A 15,525-nucleotide genomic window follows, 5' to 3' on the forward strand; every position below is an offset into this window, starting at 1 on the left:
AGATACAGAGTAAAGCTCCCTCTACACTGTCCCATCAAACACTCCCAGGGCAGGTACAGCACGGGTTAGATGCAGAGTAAAGCTCCTCTACACTGTCCCAATCTCAGACGACCCCCCCATTGCATTGGGGCTGATATTTCCATGTCCCAGAGCGGATCTGTGCTGAGGATCGAGGTCCAAGCTCATTCCGTGTGGGACTTCAAGAGCCAATAGGTGTTCCATTATTATCAGGCAGGATAGGATGCAAGCCAAGTGTCTAAGGTTGAAGGGCAGAGTTGGAATGAACCCGTCTTGTATCTGTTGTGAAAGCTTAGTGCTAAAACGCAGCAGGTATTTCTGATTGATCTGAGTTTTATCAGAGTCACACCTTCAGGTAAATATTATTTACAGCCATGTCATTTGATGCCATGTGATTCGTTGAGCTCTGAGGTGGGTGGGGTGTGTTGGGATAGAGTTTGAACACTAACCAACGCTGCGTAAACACCGAGGTGAATAGTATCTGGAACTTTCCATCTAGACACCTGCTCTGGGTACACAGCAGGCCAGGATTACGTCAGAGAAATGCGAGGGCGGGGGAAACACTCCTAGCTTGATTGTCCATTACAGGCGGGTCAGGGGTCGCTCAGTTCCCCACCAACGCCACGGTCCAATGATCCCATCTCTCCTGAACGGACCTTCCCTCGCCCAGGATAAAGGGTCTCACGGGGTACTGGCTGCCCTTTGACACCTCGCCCATGTCTGCCCATCCTTCACCTGTGTGAGCCTGAAGAGCACTGGGGGGAGGGGTGGGGATAGTGAGCCCCCGCTGGGAGGGGTGGGGATAGTGAGCCCCCGCTGGGAGGGGTGAGGATAATGAGCCCCCGCTGGGAGGGGTGGGGATAGTGAGACCCCGCTGGGAGGGGTGGGATAGTGATCTCCCGCTGGGAGGGGTGGGGATAGTGAGCCCCTGCTAGGAGGGGTGGGGATAGTGAGCCCCCGCTGGGAGGGGTGGGGATAGTGAGACCCCGCTAGGAGGGGTGGGGATAGTGAGCCCCCGCTGGGAGGGGTGGGGTTAGTGAGCCCCCGCTGGGAGGGGTGGGGATAGTGAGCCCCCGCTGGGAGGGGTGGGGATAGTGAGACCCCGCTGGGAGGGGTGGGGATAGTGAGCCCCCGCTGGGAGGGGTGGGGATAGTGAGCCCCCGCTGGGAGGGGTGGGGATAGTGAGCCCCCGCTGGGAGGGATGGGGATAGTGAGCCCCCGCTAGGAGGGATGGGGATAGTGAACCCCCGCTGGGAGGGGTGGGGATAGTGAGCCCCCGCTGGGAGGGGTGGCGATAGTGAGCCCCCCCAGTCCGCTGGGAGGGGTGGGGATAGTGAGGCCCCGCTGGGAGGGGTGGGGATAGTGAGGCCCCGCTGGGAGGGGTGAGGATAGTGAGCCCCCCAGTCCGCTGTTGTAATCGGCCCCTCGCGCGGGCAGGAGTGGGGAACAGGTGAGCTCGCTGACTAATGCCCAATTAAAACCAGCTTTAAGGTACAAACCCTCCGCCACCAAAAATAAAATCGAAGAGAACAGATAACAACGGCTAATAACTTACCTGCTTGTACACATTAAACAGGATGTGATGTACAATAATTAACTCACATGTCAACGCTCTCGGCCAATCGGCAGGAGCCTCTGATGCAAAAAAAACTTCCGACCACACAGGCTTGCAAAAACAACACAGGACTTTCGGTATATTTTAATTGCTGCACTTCTGTTCCTGGACTTGCGGTTCGGACTGTCTCGCTCGCTCCCCCCATCCCGGGTGATAGCACAGTGATCCAAAACTCCGATGTGTAACTGCCTCCCCTCCCCTCGCCCAATTCACTTGCCCGCCCTTCAAACCTACAGGGAGATGCACAGACCTCCTGTTCAGTCGTCCCATCCCCCCGCAGTCGAGATAGGGAACTCAGCCGGACAAGGTCAGCGAGGGGTCACCCTAAACCGCTAACTCAGTCTCGGTTCCCTAACCTTAAAAGAATCTCCCAGTTAAAAAAAAATACTTGTAAATTAATTCCTCCCTCTGAAATCTCATCACACGGGGGGTGGGAAGAGGCAGTCCGAACTGATCTGGTACTTATATATTTTTTAACTGTTGGGTTGTTCACTGCCAAGAAATACAGAAAAGCTCGCAGTGCTGACTGCGAGCGAGTGGGAGTTTGAACCCGTGTGAGATTGAACTGACCAAGCCAAGTGTATAGATGCTTATAAGCAGAGGCTGTCCAGTGTGGCGGTGTGTTACACCGACTGCACATTGACGGAATCAGAAGCACACACACACACACACGCAGAGCTATCTACATACAATCACATACACACACGTGTCCAAATGCACACGCATGCACGTATGAACCTACAAAGGACATACACGAGCACATGGGCAGGTGTGTGTGGGCACATGATGACCCAGAGACACGCGTGTGGGCACACGCCAAACCAGACTCGCGTGTGGGAACACACACGACCCAGAGAAACGCGGGAGAGCACACGTAGAGCCAGTAACACGCGTGTGGGCACACGCAGACCCAGAGACACGCGTGTGGGAACACGCACGACCCAGAGAAACGCGGGCGAGTATACGCAGGGCCCGTAACACGCGTGTGGGAACACGCAGACCCAGAGACACGCATGTGGGTACACGACAAACTAGACACGCGTGTGGGAACACACACGACCCAGAGAAACACGTGCGAGCACACGCAGACCCAGAGAAACACGCGCGTGTGATGCAGTGCCACCCAATCTGTCGGCTTAGCCGCGACAATGAACGGGTTAAGATTCATCGCCAGCACTCCCCAAACCAGGAGAAAATAAGCAGCCCCCACTTTACCGACAGCAGACGGCGAAGTCCCGGCTTAAAGGTGGTCGGGGACGGGGGGGAGTGGGGCGGTGGGCTGGGCTGGGAACAGATCGCTGCTGTGTGCGACCAAAGTCCCTGAGCAAGCTGGTGGGCCGGGGGTGGAACCACAGCCTCTATGCCGCAATGCAAGCTGCCCGTTATCACACTGGCTGCGCCGGGTAAACGGCAAAAACGGATGTTTGGAACACCGGGACAGATCACCCCCCCCCTCCCCCACCCACCCCCTCCTCGGTGAGGAATAAAAGTGCCGAGGAAAGTTACACGGCATAAAAATCCCAGATAAGTAAAGAGTCGGTGGGTGGGAGGGGCGGAGGGGAAGTGCAACGCTCCCGTAACCAGATCGGAATTCTCTCCTTTTCCGAGTAGAGAGAGAGAGAGAGAGAGAGAGAGAGAAGGAGAGAGTAGCCCCCGCCCCCAAACGTTCCCCACCTCACCGCGGGGAGCCGGGTATCGCTTGTGGTTCAGACTCACAACCCCTACAAGTTCAAACTGACCTGGCTGTCCAATCCGAGAAGCAGGAGCATAACGAAAAACAAGATAGCCCAGAATGTAGGCCACGGCATCATGCTCACAGCTTTAGGGTAAGCGATGAATGCCAAACCAGGACCTAGAAGGAGGCAAATGCAGAGAGATGGGGTTTTGGGAGGAGAAATAAGGGGGTGGAGGGAGAGGAAGGGTACAAGAGGCACTAAATGATAATGCAATTTCATGTCAAAAAAAAACACAAGTACTTTATATCACAGCAGCATCTCTTAAACAAAGTTAGCATGCGTATTAACTTTTCAAACTCTCTTTTCATTTGCAATGGAAAAATACTTAAACCAATAAGTAAGGAAACCTCACTTCACCATGGTGACTAGGCTGGTGCAGCGCGCCAACACCCGTGGGGCCCAGTGGCCCGTCTCTGGGCTGCAAAACTCGGTGTCATTGTATTGGCGATAGCAGGAACATTGCAGATTCACAATAATAAGGGTTTAATCTTTTTTTAAATTAAAAACTCCTTTGCCTGCAGCAGAGAGGAATCTATCCCCCAAATCTTTTTCTTTTCATTTCGAAGGTCAGGTTCCCGGGTAAGGAACATTCCAGAAAAGCCGCGAGAAAAGCGGTTTAAAAAAAAAAAGTCCAGCGCAGAAAGCTTGGAGCCCAGGTTACACGAAAAATATTCGCGGGGGTTCCCCCCCGCCTTTCTCTTTGTTGTGGTATTTACTGGATTGGAAGGTTGGCAATATTCACAGTTTCTGTTTTAATTTTCCGAATCGACTGTTAAAAACGACAAAAAAAGATCAAATTAGCCGTACGGTCAGGGCGGAGAGTCGGACTGGGGTGCTTGCAGTGGGTCAGTAGTGAAGTGCGATCCTTGTGTGTGCCTGTGCTGTAGGCGAGTGTGGCTTGACGTAGAAGATCCTGCTCTGGAGACCAATCATTACTGGATTTTTAAAACCCTTTGACTCAGCTGTAAGGACTTCACTTGGCGTGGGGGGGGGGGGGGGGGGAGTGGGGGAGGGGGAGGAGGATGGGGGTGGGGTGGGGTGGGTTGAGGTGGGCGAGGGGGAGGGGTTGGCTCGGTGGGAGGTCACAGTGTAAACCGAGCACCTTCAGGTTTCCCTGTGAACCCCAAGTGGTCCTCGGTGACCACAGGCTGAAGTCCGTATCCTGAGGTGAACGTCAGGTCGAGATCCAAATCTAGAAAGTCTAGAACCTTCCGTGCAGTGCAGCCGACCGACACTTAACTCCTGTTAATGGCTCATATCGTGATCACTCTCAGTTAGTGAATGGGGGGGCTCTGAGGTACAACAGAGAGCTCACCATTTCTTTTCAAAATAAACCCATTGGCAATCTGCACAGAGGACACAGAGTGAAGATAATTGGCAAAGAACCAGAGGGGAGATGAAGAGAATTATTTTACGCAGCGAGTTGTTGTGACCTGGAATGCGCTGCCTGAAAGGGCGGTGGAAGCAGATTCAATAGTAACTTTCAAAAGGGAATTGGATAAATACTGGAAGGGAAAGATGGTTAACAGCCTCAAGTAAGATTCGACAATCCCCCGTCGCCCCCCACCCCACTCACAGCGGTGGATGTGGGGCAGACCCCAGACACCGGGCAGCCGCAGAGTGTTGGCTCCTTCAGACAGGAAGCTGGAAGGTGCTGGGCGGAGTGGAGGCAGCGGTAATGGTTGTATGTTGGGAGTGGGTAACACTTAGCGGGGGGTTCAATGGCGGAGCTGTGAAGAATGAATGTTGGGGGGGGGGAAAGCACGGAGGGTTCACAGAGATCCTTCAGGGACGAGGTGAAATGGGTGGAGTTGCAACGATTAACAGGGGGTGCATCAAGCGGGACAGTGCTGGGAGGGACGGCGGAATGGTGGTGAGTTGGGGCCGTATTCTCAGTCCAATCAATTGGCAGGAAAATGAAAAATTCTTTCCCTTGCACCCCCTCGAAAAATTCAGATTTTGTGACTGGCTGTGGGGGTCTTGGCAGCGACCGCGATTCATAATTCTGCTTTCGCACGAATACTTTCAAAGATCGAGGAAGCATTTGAAGGGAAGGGAGAGGGGAAGAGGCGAGAAATAGTTTAAAATTGGTACAAATTGACTTCAAAACAAAAAACAAAAATCTCCTAGACGAAAACTCATTGTCGGTTTCGAATCTAATTAGTAAAAAAAAAAAATCCATAAAAAAATATATTGCTGGGGGGATGGTGCTTTTAACTGCAGTGCGACACACTAACCATTTGGTAGAGAAGGTATGAATCGTTATTATTATCAAATGCTGCAATGCCTCTGTTGGCAGTGACTCATCTTATCTCAGGGAGACCTCAAGCAAACTGTGTCCGGGCCATCACGCCAAGACCTCCAGCACCCTGGCTGCAATGGCTCACATGACTGGGCATTGGCCAAGGATCCAGCTCAACACAGAAGCAGAGCGTTCCACCGCAGCACCAAGCTTAAGTCCACCATAGACTGTCCCTTCCCCCAGCGTTGGGCGATCAGGGAGGCAGCTTCACAGCGCCCCAACCCCTGTACCGGAGAAGCACAGGATAGCTGGAGGGAATTTGAAAGACAAAAATAAATCATGGAAAAAAATGAGAGAACGTTTTATGCTTTAGGGCTTTTCCTCTGAATAGTTTTCATTCCTTTCCTTTTGGGTGAGCTTATTAGCGATATCAATGCTGGAACACTGGTGTCCCCATCAAACACTCCCAGGGCAGGTACAGCACGGGTTAGATACAGGGTAAAGCTCCCTCTACACTGTCCCATCAAACACTCCCAGGGCAGGTACAGCACGGGTTAGATACAGAGTAAAGCTCCCTCTACACTGTCCCATCAAACACTCCCAGGGCAGGTACAGCACGTGTTAGATACAGAGTAAAGCTCCCTCTACACTGTCCCGTCAAACACTCCCAGGGCAGGTACAGCACGGGTTAGATACAGAGTAAAGCTCCCTCTACACTGTCCTGTCAAACACTCCCAGGGCAGGTACAGCACGGGCTAAATACAGAGTAAAGCTCCCTCTACACTGTCCCATCAAACACTCCCAGGGCAGGTACAGCACGGGTTAGATACAGAGTAAAGCTCCCTCTACACTGTCCCATCAAACACTCCCCGGGCAGGTACAGCACGGGTTAGGTACAGAGTAAAGCTCCCTCTACACTGTCCCATCAAACACTGCCAGGGCAGGTACAGCACCGGTTAGATACAGAGTAAAGCTCCCTCTACACTGTCCCATCAAACACTGCCAGGGCAGGTACAGCACGGGTTAGATACAGAGTAAAGCTCCCTCTACACTGTCCCATCAAACATTCCCAGGGCAGGTACAGCACGGGTTAGGTACAGAGTAAAGCTCCCTCTACACTGTCCCATCAAACACTGCCAGGGCAGGTACAGCACCGGTTAGATACAGAGTAAAGCTCCCTCTACACTGTCCCATCAAACACTCCCAGGGCAGGTACAGCACAGGGTTAGATACAGAGTAAAGCTCCCTCTACACTGTCCCATCAAACACTCCCAGAGCAGGTACAGCACGGGGTTAGATACAGAGTAAAGCTCCCTCTACACTGTCCCATCAAACACTCCCAGGGCAGGTACAGCATGGGTTAGATACAGAGTAAAGCTCCCTCTGCACTGTCCCCTTCAAACACTCCCAGGGCAGGTACAGCACGGGGTTAGACACAGAGTAAAGCTCCATCTACACTGTCCCCATCAAACACTCCCAGGGCAGGTACAGCACGGGTTAGATACAGAGTAAAGCTCCCTCTACACTGTCCCATCAAACACTCCCAGGGCAGGTATAGCACGGGGTTAGATACAGAGTAAAGCTCCCTCTACACTGCCCCATCAAACATTCCCAGGGCAGGTACAGCACGGGTTAGATACAGAGTAAAGCTCCCTCTACACTGACCCATCAAACACTCCCAGGGCAGGTACAGCACGGGTTAGATACAGAGTAAAGCTCCCTCTACACTGTCCACATGAATGCTCAGAAACGTAACCCCCCAGTAGATCAGTTTTGCACACCAGTTGCCCTCGTGGGCTGTCTGAGTGTGTGCACCAATCCCGGGCTCTGGGCCCTTGCCCGCTGAGCGCCAAGTGATGAGAAGGGGGCGAGGAGAACATCATGCACCAGTGCGGGCTAGACTGGAACCCAAGTACAAGGGACCAACAGAGAGCTGCCCCCATCCCTGCTTCTGAGGTGCGTATCGCCATGGGATTGTCAGTCAGGCGATCAAAGCTCCTTTGGGATCTTTCGGGGGGACCGAGGCCGCTCCCGTTACAGAGCCGTCTAACCCGGTGACCCCCCACTAATCGGGAGGATGAATTATGCGGCTGACACACTGAACTAAAAAAATTCTTTTAGACACCACTAGAAACATTCACAATTTATCCATAATTTACACACAGGTGGGGAAAGGGATGGCTGAAGGTGCTGGCTCCAGGGAGAGAATCCGCAGGCAGCGGCCCACCCTCAGGTTCCTGGACCTGAGTCGAGACACTTGGGTTATTCCACTACGGGTGGCATCACCGCCCAGCTCGAACCTGTCCAGAAGGAGTCACCGGAGAGAGGGGAGGCGGGGTGGGGAGGGGGCGACGACGCCCTGGCTGTTTCCCCCACCCCTCTCTCCCTAACCCGAGGGGGCATAGAGGAGAAACCCCCCCTAGTCCCCCCCACCCCCGCCCCAAACAAGCAGCTGCTGCCCGGGGCGGAGACGAGCTGACTCGAGACAGACGAAGGGGCTCCCGAAGCGGGTCCTTAACGGCTGCGCGCCACACCAGGGCGGTGCAGTTGCACCCCGAACCATCGGGGGCGGGGGGGGTGGTGGCCAGCGATGCGCTAGTTCTTTATTTTGTTAAAAAAAATTATGCCAGTTGGGTGGCAATCGACCGGGAAATGCCAACTGCGGACTAGTCGGCGAGGTGCTAATGAACACGGGGCATCGCAGCCCGTTCCCCAGTCACCAGAGGGGGGCTCGCGGCAACCGGTTAAAGCAGGACGCCGGACCCTCAAGAGCCTCAGCGCATGCGGCTAACCCGAGCGATCCATTCAGACAGACTCTGCCAGGCGGAATCAAAATCACACAGCGCAGATAGCGCACGCTGTGAATATATAGACTATAGGTATATAAAATCTCTAGGTTGCACAGATTCATTACGCTGTCAGAGGCGCCGGCTGCTGCTCGTACCTGACTCAGCTACATCCGCTATGTCCACCCCTTGTTCTTGAGCCATGAAGCCAAGGATGGAAAATATGGCGAAGCCCGATACAAAACTGGTGCCGCTGTTCAGACATCCCAGGAGCAAACAGTCCCTATTTGCACATATGTCATAAGTGATGGATGGTGTTAATAAGGTGCAGAAGAGGATCTGCGTGAACAGACCCATTTTTCTTTTTCTTTTTCCCCGCATCCCCTCCCCCCGCCCCTTCCGTCATAACTACACCCCCCCATATCCCCCCCCGCCGTAATATCCTCCCGTGTCGCTCAGACGTACCGGTAGCAGTTGTACTTGTACTTGTTGTAACTTCCCAGTGACGTCATCGCTCCCAAGCAGATTGCATAGGAGAAGAAGATCTGAGTCCCTGCGTCAATCCATACCTACAGAGGGCGGGGGAAAGAGAGAGAGAGAGAGAGAGTGCTGTTGGGACAGCTGATCGACCAAGTGGGGCGGGAATCCGATTATTGGCATATACAGCCCCCTCATTCAGTGTTCAAAAGCCCCCCCCTCCCCGCCTTCCCTCCACTCCATGCCTTGCCCAAGTCGCCGTCCTCACACAGGAGCATAGGCTGGCTATTTGACCACTGTGACCTCACACCCAATGGGAATCTCCTCCCCATCCAACACCCACTCTCGCGGGCGTTTCCCAGCACCGGATAGTGATCAGGGAGCTAAGGCCAATTAGTAGCACCCCGATTCTTACTCTGGCTGAGATCCGTTAACTCAGCACAGTCCGACATTTGATACTGGAACTATCCCCGTCTCTAAAGGTTAGTCCCACACCAGGCAGAACTCTTTCACACTAAGCCCCTGGCATCAGCCTAGGAATAGATCCCACTGTTTGACAAATTTGCTGGAGTTCTTTGAGGAAGTAACATATAGGGTGGATAAAGGGGAACCAGTGGACGTAGTGTATTTAGACTTCCAAAAGGCATTTGACAAGGTGCCACACAAAAAATTATTGCTTAAGATAAAAAATCACGGGATTGGGGGTAATATTCTGGCATGGATAAAGGATTGGCTATCTAACAGAAGGCAGAGAGTTGGGATAAATGGTTCATTCTCAGACTGGCAATCAGTAACTAGTGGTGTTCCGCAGGGGTCAGTGCTGGGTCCCCAACTCTTTACAATCTATATTAACGATTTGGAGGAGGGGACCGAGTGTAACATATCAAAGTTTGCAGATGATACTAAGATGGGGGGGAAAGTAGTGAGTGAGGAGGACATAAAAAACCTGCAAGAGGACATAGACAGGTTAAGTAAGTGGGCAGAGATTTGGCAGATGGAATACAATACTGGAAAGTGTGAGGTTATGCACTTTGGCAGGAAAAATCGGAGAGCAAGTTATTATCTTAATGGCAAGAAACTGGAAAGTACTGAAGTACAAAGGGATCTGGGGGTCCTGGTGCACGAAACTCAAAAGGTTAGTATGCAGGTGCAGCAAGTGATTAAGAAGGCCAATGGAATGTTGGCTTTCATTGCTAGGGGGATAGAATATAAAAATAGGGAGGTATTGCTTCAGTTGTACAAGGTATTGGTGAGACCGCACCTGGAATACTGCATACAGTTTTGGTGTCCATACTTAAGAAAGGACATACTTGCTCTCGAGTCAGTACAAAGAAGGTTCACTCGGTTAATCCCGGGGATGAGGGGATGGACATATGAGGAGAGGTTGAGTAGATTGGGACTCTACTCATTGGAGTTCAGAAGAATGAGAGGTGATCTTATTGAAACATATAAGATTGTGAAGGGGTTGGATCGGGTGCATGCGGGGAGGATGTTCCCGATGATGGGTGAAACTAGAACTAGGGGGCATAGTCTTAGAATAAGGGGCTGCTCTTTCAAAACTGAGATGAGGAGGAACTACTTCACTCAGAGGGTGGTAGGTCCATGGAATATGCTGCCCCAAAAAACTGTAGAAGCTACATCATTACATAAATTTAAAACAGAAATAGACAGTTTCCTAGAAGTAAAGGGAATTAAGGGTTACGGGGAGCGGGCAGGAATTTGGACATGAGTCTAGGTTCGGATCGGACATGGCCCTGTGGGTAGCGGAGCAGGCCCAGGGGCCGTGTAGCCTGATCCTGCTCCTATTTCGTGTGTCTAATTCTGTTAGATTCAGGAGATGGTTCTGTGATAGTGGATTGGCGGTTAGGATCAGATCAGCCATGATCTTATTGAATGGCGGAGCAGGCTCGAGGGGCCGATTGGCCTACTCCTGCTCCTATTTCTTATGTTCTTATGTTTCGCCTGTTTCTAGGAGTATGAAGGCACCAGTACCAGGAAGGCTGGGATGGTTTCCTGTTTTATTCAGACCAACAGTATATCACTCCCTAGTGTGTTGCACAGACCATCAGAGAATCTCAGGGTCCATCTAGGCAAACCAATTTGTTCCTGTGCGATTTGTAGGGTGGATTGAAGGCGACGGGGTGCACAAAAAAAAGGGCTGAATTCAAAACCTTATTATATTCTTGCAATACAGGTACGTTTGCTAAAATTGCACATACAATATTTAGGAACGGCCATGTTTGATGTGGGATGGGAGGCCATGTTTGTTGTGGGCAGGGAGGCCATGTTTGTTGTGGGCAGGAAGGCCATGTTTGTTGTGGGCAGGAAGGCCACATTTGTTGTGGGCAGGAAGGCCACGTTTGTTGTGGGCAGGGAGGCCATGTTTGTTGTGGGCAGGGAGGCCATGTTCTTTGTGGGCAGGGAGGCCATGTTTGTTGTGGGGTGGGAGGCCATGTTTGCTGTGGGCAGGAGGCCACGTTTGTTGTGGGCAGGGAGGCCATGTTTGTTGTGGGCAGGGAGGCCATGTTTGTTGTGGGCAGGGAGGCCATGTTTGTTGTGGGCAGGGAGGCCATGTTTGTTGTGGGCAGGGAGGCCACGTTTGTTGTGGGCAGGGAGGCCACGTTTGTTGTGGGCAGGGAGGCCATGTTCGTTGTGGGCAGGGAGGCCATGTTTGTTGTGGGCAGGGAGGCCATGTTCGTTGTGGGCAGGGAGGCCATGTTCGTTGTGGGCAGGGAGGCTATGTTTGTTGTGGGCATGGAGGCCATGTTTGTTGTGGGCAGGGAGGCCATGTTTGTTGTGGGCAGGGAGGCCATGTTTGTTGTTGGCAGGGAGGCCATGTTTGTTGTGGGCAGGGAGGCCATGATTGCCTCAGTAAAAATTTAACCACGTTTACACCGCTGCAGGATACTTACTTGTGGATCACCCAGGCGTGTTATATCAGGATACAGATAAAACTTGATTCCCTGAGCTGCTCCTGGCAGAGTGACTCCACGGATCAACAACACCAACAGCATCAGGAAGGGAAATGTCGCGGTGATATAAACAACCTGCACAACAGAGGAGAAACCAGAGAATAATATAGGTTAACCACATCATCTTGAATTTTCTGAGGGATATTTGGAATCAGGCTTAAACAAACATGAAGTAGGAGAGAGAAGTGAGTCGGAGGAGCAAAGGGTGTTTCGGTGTCCAGGTAAACAAATCACTAAGAGCTCATGGGCAGGTACAAAAAGCAGTCAAACAGGCTAATGGAATGTTGGCTTTTATCTCCAGGGGACTGGACTAACCAGGGGGCAGAGATTTAAAGTAATTGGTCGGAGGATTAGAGGGGAGTTGAGGAGAACTTTCTTCACCCAGAGGGTGGTGGGGGTCTGGAACTCACTGCCTGAAAGGGTGGTAGAGGCAGAAACTCTCATCACATTTAAAAAGTACTTGGATACGCACTCGAAGTGTCGTAACCTACAGGGCGACGGACCGAGAGCTGGAAAGTGGGATTAGGCTGGAGAGCTCTTTGTCGGCCGGCACGGACACGATGGGCCGAATGGCCTCCTTCTGTGCCGTAAATTTCTATGATTCAACGAACACAATGGTGAGGAAGCGATGCTTCAGTTGTCGAGAGCTCTGGTCAGACCCCCTCTGGAGTCACTGGGTTCAGTTCTGGGCCCCGCCCCTCAGGAAGGATCTATCGGCCTCGGAGGGGGAACAGCCCAGATTCACCAGACTGATACCGGGGATAAAAGGGTTAAATTATGAGACTGGCTTGTATTCCCTCAAGTATAGAAGATTGAAGTTTGTTCTAATCGAGGCGTTTAATAGGATTAAAGGGATTCGATAGTGTAGATGGAGAGAAACTATTCCCTCTGGTGGGGGGGGGAGTCCAGAACAAGGGGGCAGAACCTTAAAATTAGAGCCAGGCTGTTCAGGGGTGATGTCAGGAAGCACTTCGTCACACAAAGGCTGGTGGAAATCTGGGACTCGCTTCCCCGAAAGGCTAAGACTGATAGAATTTTGTTGGGTAAGGCGCCAAGGCGGGTAATGGAGTTCGAGGTACAGACTGGCCACGGTCTAATAGAATGAAGAAACGGGCTCGAGGGGGCCGACTGGCCTGCCCCTAGGATGCTATGAGTGACTGGGAGCAGCATCAAGTTGGTTAGCCATGTAGAGACGAGGGAAAGTATCTCCTAGAATTCCGGTGCTGAGTTGCATTCATCAAAGCTTTGGAGCTTTCTCGCCCTCTTGTCTGGCGGGGGGGCGGGCATTGGTTGCGAGATGGTGGGAGCAAAAAGCTAACAAACAGCGGGCCAACGAATCTGGTAAAAGACAGGGGCCTAGAAGTCTGTCTCAGGCGGTGGTACAAAACGGCTGTATGGGACCAGCCGGCCGATATACGCAGTGCCTGATAGTCAGTTCCATCCAAGACGAATTTCTAGACCAAAAGCTTTTCAACGAGCAGGGGAGTCTGAGGTGGATCCTATGTTGATTATTCCTAGGTTTGGGAACCATCCCATCCGGGACCTTGGGGGGCAAAGCCAAAACAATAGGAAAGACTGCAGAGGATCCCAACTCCTCTCCGCATCTCCCCGATCAACACAGAGTCTGTGAGGACCTTGGGGTTGGATTTCTGAATTGACAATGAGTTTGCGCGACAGGACAGTGGTTGAGGGAGGGGGGGGTGGCCTCAGTGTCTCAGCAAGAAGGTCACTGGCATGGCGCAGACATTGGGATGCTTATCACTCTTCTTCACTGGGGTCCTTGCGGGTGGCGCCTCGGTTACTTCCTTAAGGAGTGAAAATGTTTCTGAGCGTGTGTTTACTGAAGCACTTACTGTGAATCACCGGAGCCGCAGGCCGCAACATCAGCATTTTGTTTGGTTTAAGTAATGGGAGGAAACTCAGGCCACGGTCCGAGCACAAACAGGGCCGAGAACGTCAAACACGCTTCCAACAGTTTTAGTTTCATATTACGATTTTCGTTTGAAAGACGCCCGCCTCCCGCACTTCCCCCGCCTTCCGCACTTCCCCCGCCTCCCGCACTTCCCCCGCCTCCCGCACTTCCCCCGCCTCCTGCAGTTCCCCCGCCTCCCGCACTCCTCCCGCCTCCTGCACTTCCCCCGCACTTCCCCCGCCTCCCGCACTTCCCCCGCCTCCCGCACTTCCCCCGCCTCCCGCACTTCCCCGCCTCCCGCCTCCTGCAGTTCCCCCGCCTCCCGCACTCCTGCACTTCCCCCGCACTTCCCCCGCCTCCTGCACTTCCCCCGCCTCCCGCACTCCTCCCGCCTCCCCCTGCCTCGCGCAGTTCCCCCGCCTCCCGCACTCCTCCCGCCTCCCGCACTCCTCCCGCCCTTCCCCCGCCTCCCGCACTTCCCCCGCCTCCCGCACTCCTCTCGCACTTCCCCCGCCTCCTGCACTTCCCCCGCCTCCCGCACTTCCCCCGCCTCCCGCACTCCTCCCGCCTCCCGCACTTCCCCCGCCTCCCGCACTCCTCCCGCCTCCCGCACTTCCCCCGCCTCCCGCACTGCCCCCGCCCTCCGCACTCTCCCCGCCCTCCACCCTCCGCCCTCCTCCCACCCTCCTCCCCCATTCCAGATCCTAACCACTCGCTGCTTAAAAAAGTTTTTCCTCATGTCGCTTTTGGTTCTTCTGCCAATCACTTTAAATCTGTGTCCTCTGGTTCTCGACCGTTCCGCCAATGGGAACAGTTTCTCTCTATCTACTCTGTCCAGACCCCTCATGATTTTGAACACCTCGATCAAATCTCCTCGCAACCTTCTCTGCTCTAAGGAGAACAACCCCAGCTTCTCCAGTCTATCCACGTAACTGAAGTCCCTCATCCCTGGAACCATTCTTGTAAATCTTTTCTGCATCCTCTCTAAGGCCTTCACATCCTTCCTAAAGTGTGGTGCCCAGAATTGGACACAATACTCCAGTTGAGGCTGAACCAGTGTTTTATAAAGGTTCATCATAACTTCCTTGCTTTTGTACTCTGCCTCTATTTATGAACCTGCCCTGCCACCTTCAACGATTTCTGCACATATACCCCCAGGTCTCTCTGTTCATGCACCCTTTAGGTTTGTACCCTTTAGTTTATATTGCCTCTCCTCATTCTTCCTACCAAAATGTATCACTTCACATTTTTCTGCGTTAAATTTCATCTGCCACGTGTCCGCCCATTTCACCAGCCTGTCTATGTCCTCTTGAAGTCTATCACTCTCCTCCTCACTGTTCACTATACTTCCAAGTTTTGTGTCATCTGCAAATTATGAAATTGTGCCCTGTACACCCAAGTCCAAGTCATTAATATATATCAAGACAAGCAGTGGTCCTAGAACCGACCCTGGGGAACACCACTGTATACCTTCCTCCAGTCCGAAAAACAACCGTTCACCACTACTCTCTCTGTTTCCTGTCACTTAGCCAATTCCGTATCCATGCTGCCACTGTCCCTTTTATTCCATGGGCTTCAACTTTGCTAGAAAGCCTATTATGTGGCACTTTATCAAACGCCTTTTGGAAATCCATGTACACCACATCAACCGCATTACCCTCATCAACCCTCTCTGTTACCTCATCAAAAAACTTAATCAAGTTGGTTAAACACAATTTGCCTTTAACAAATCTGTGCTGTCTTTCCTTAATTACTCCACACTTGTCC

At 52.6% G+C, this 15,525-nt stretch overlaps 1 protein-coding gene across 3 annotated transcripts in view; it reads right to left on the reverse strand.

Moving 5' to 3' along the window:
* LOC147111345 (sodium- and chloride-dependent taurine transporter-like) overlaps nt 1–15,525 on the reverse strand; it is a 101,173-nt gene that overhangs the window by 38,966 nt on the left and 46,682 nt on the right. For all 3 annotated transcript variants that reach the window (XM_086002137.1, XM_086002135.1, XM_086002136.1), the window contains 4 exons: nt 11,787–11,921; nt 8,863–8,966; nt 8,556–8,680; nt 3,373–3,485 (listed from right to left, as the gene is read on the reverse strand). In XM_086002137.1, coding sequence (XP_085858263.1) covers nt 3,373–3,485; nt 8,556–8,680; nt 8,863–8,966; nt 11,787–11,921 — 477 coding nt within the window. The remainder of the gene's footprint in view (nt 1–3,372; nt 3,486–8,555; nt 8,681–8,862; nt 8,967–11,786; nt 11,922–15,525) is intronic.

This window comes from Somniosus microcephalus, chromosome 11 (assembly GCF_052327205.1).
Source record: "Somniosus microcephalus isolate GS21.2 chromosome 11, FLI_Smic_1.0, whole genome shotgun sequence".
NCBI lineage: Eukaryota > Metazoa > Chordata > Chondrichthyes > Squaliformes > Somniosidae > Somniosus > Somniosus microcephalus.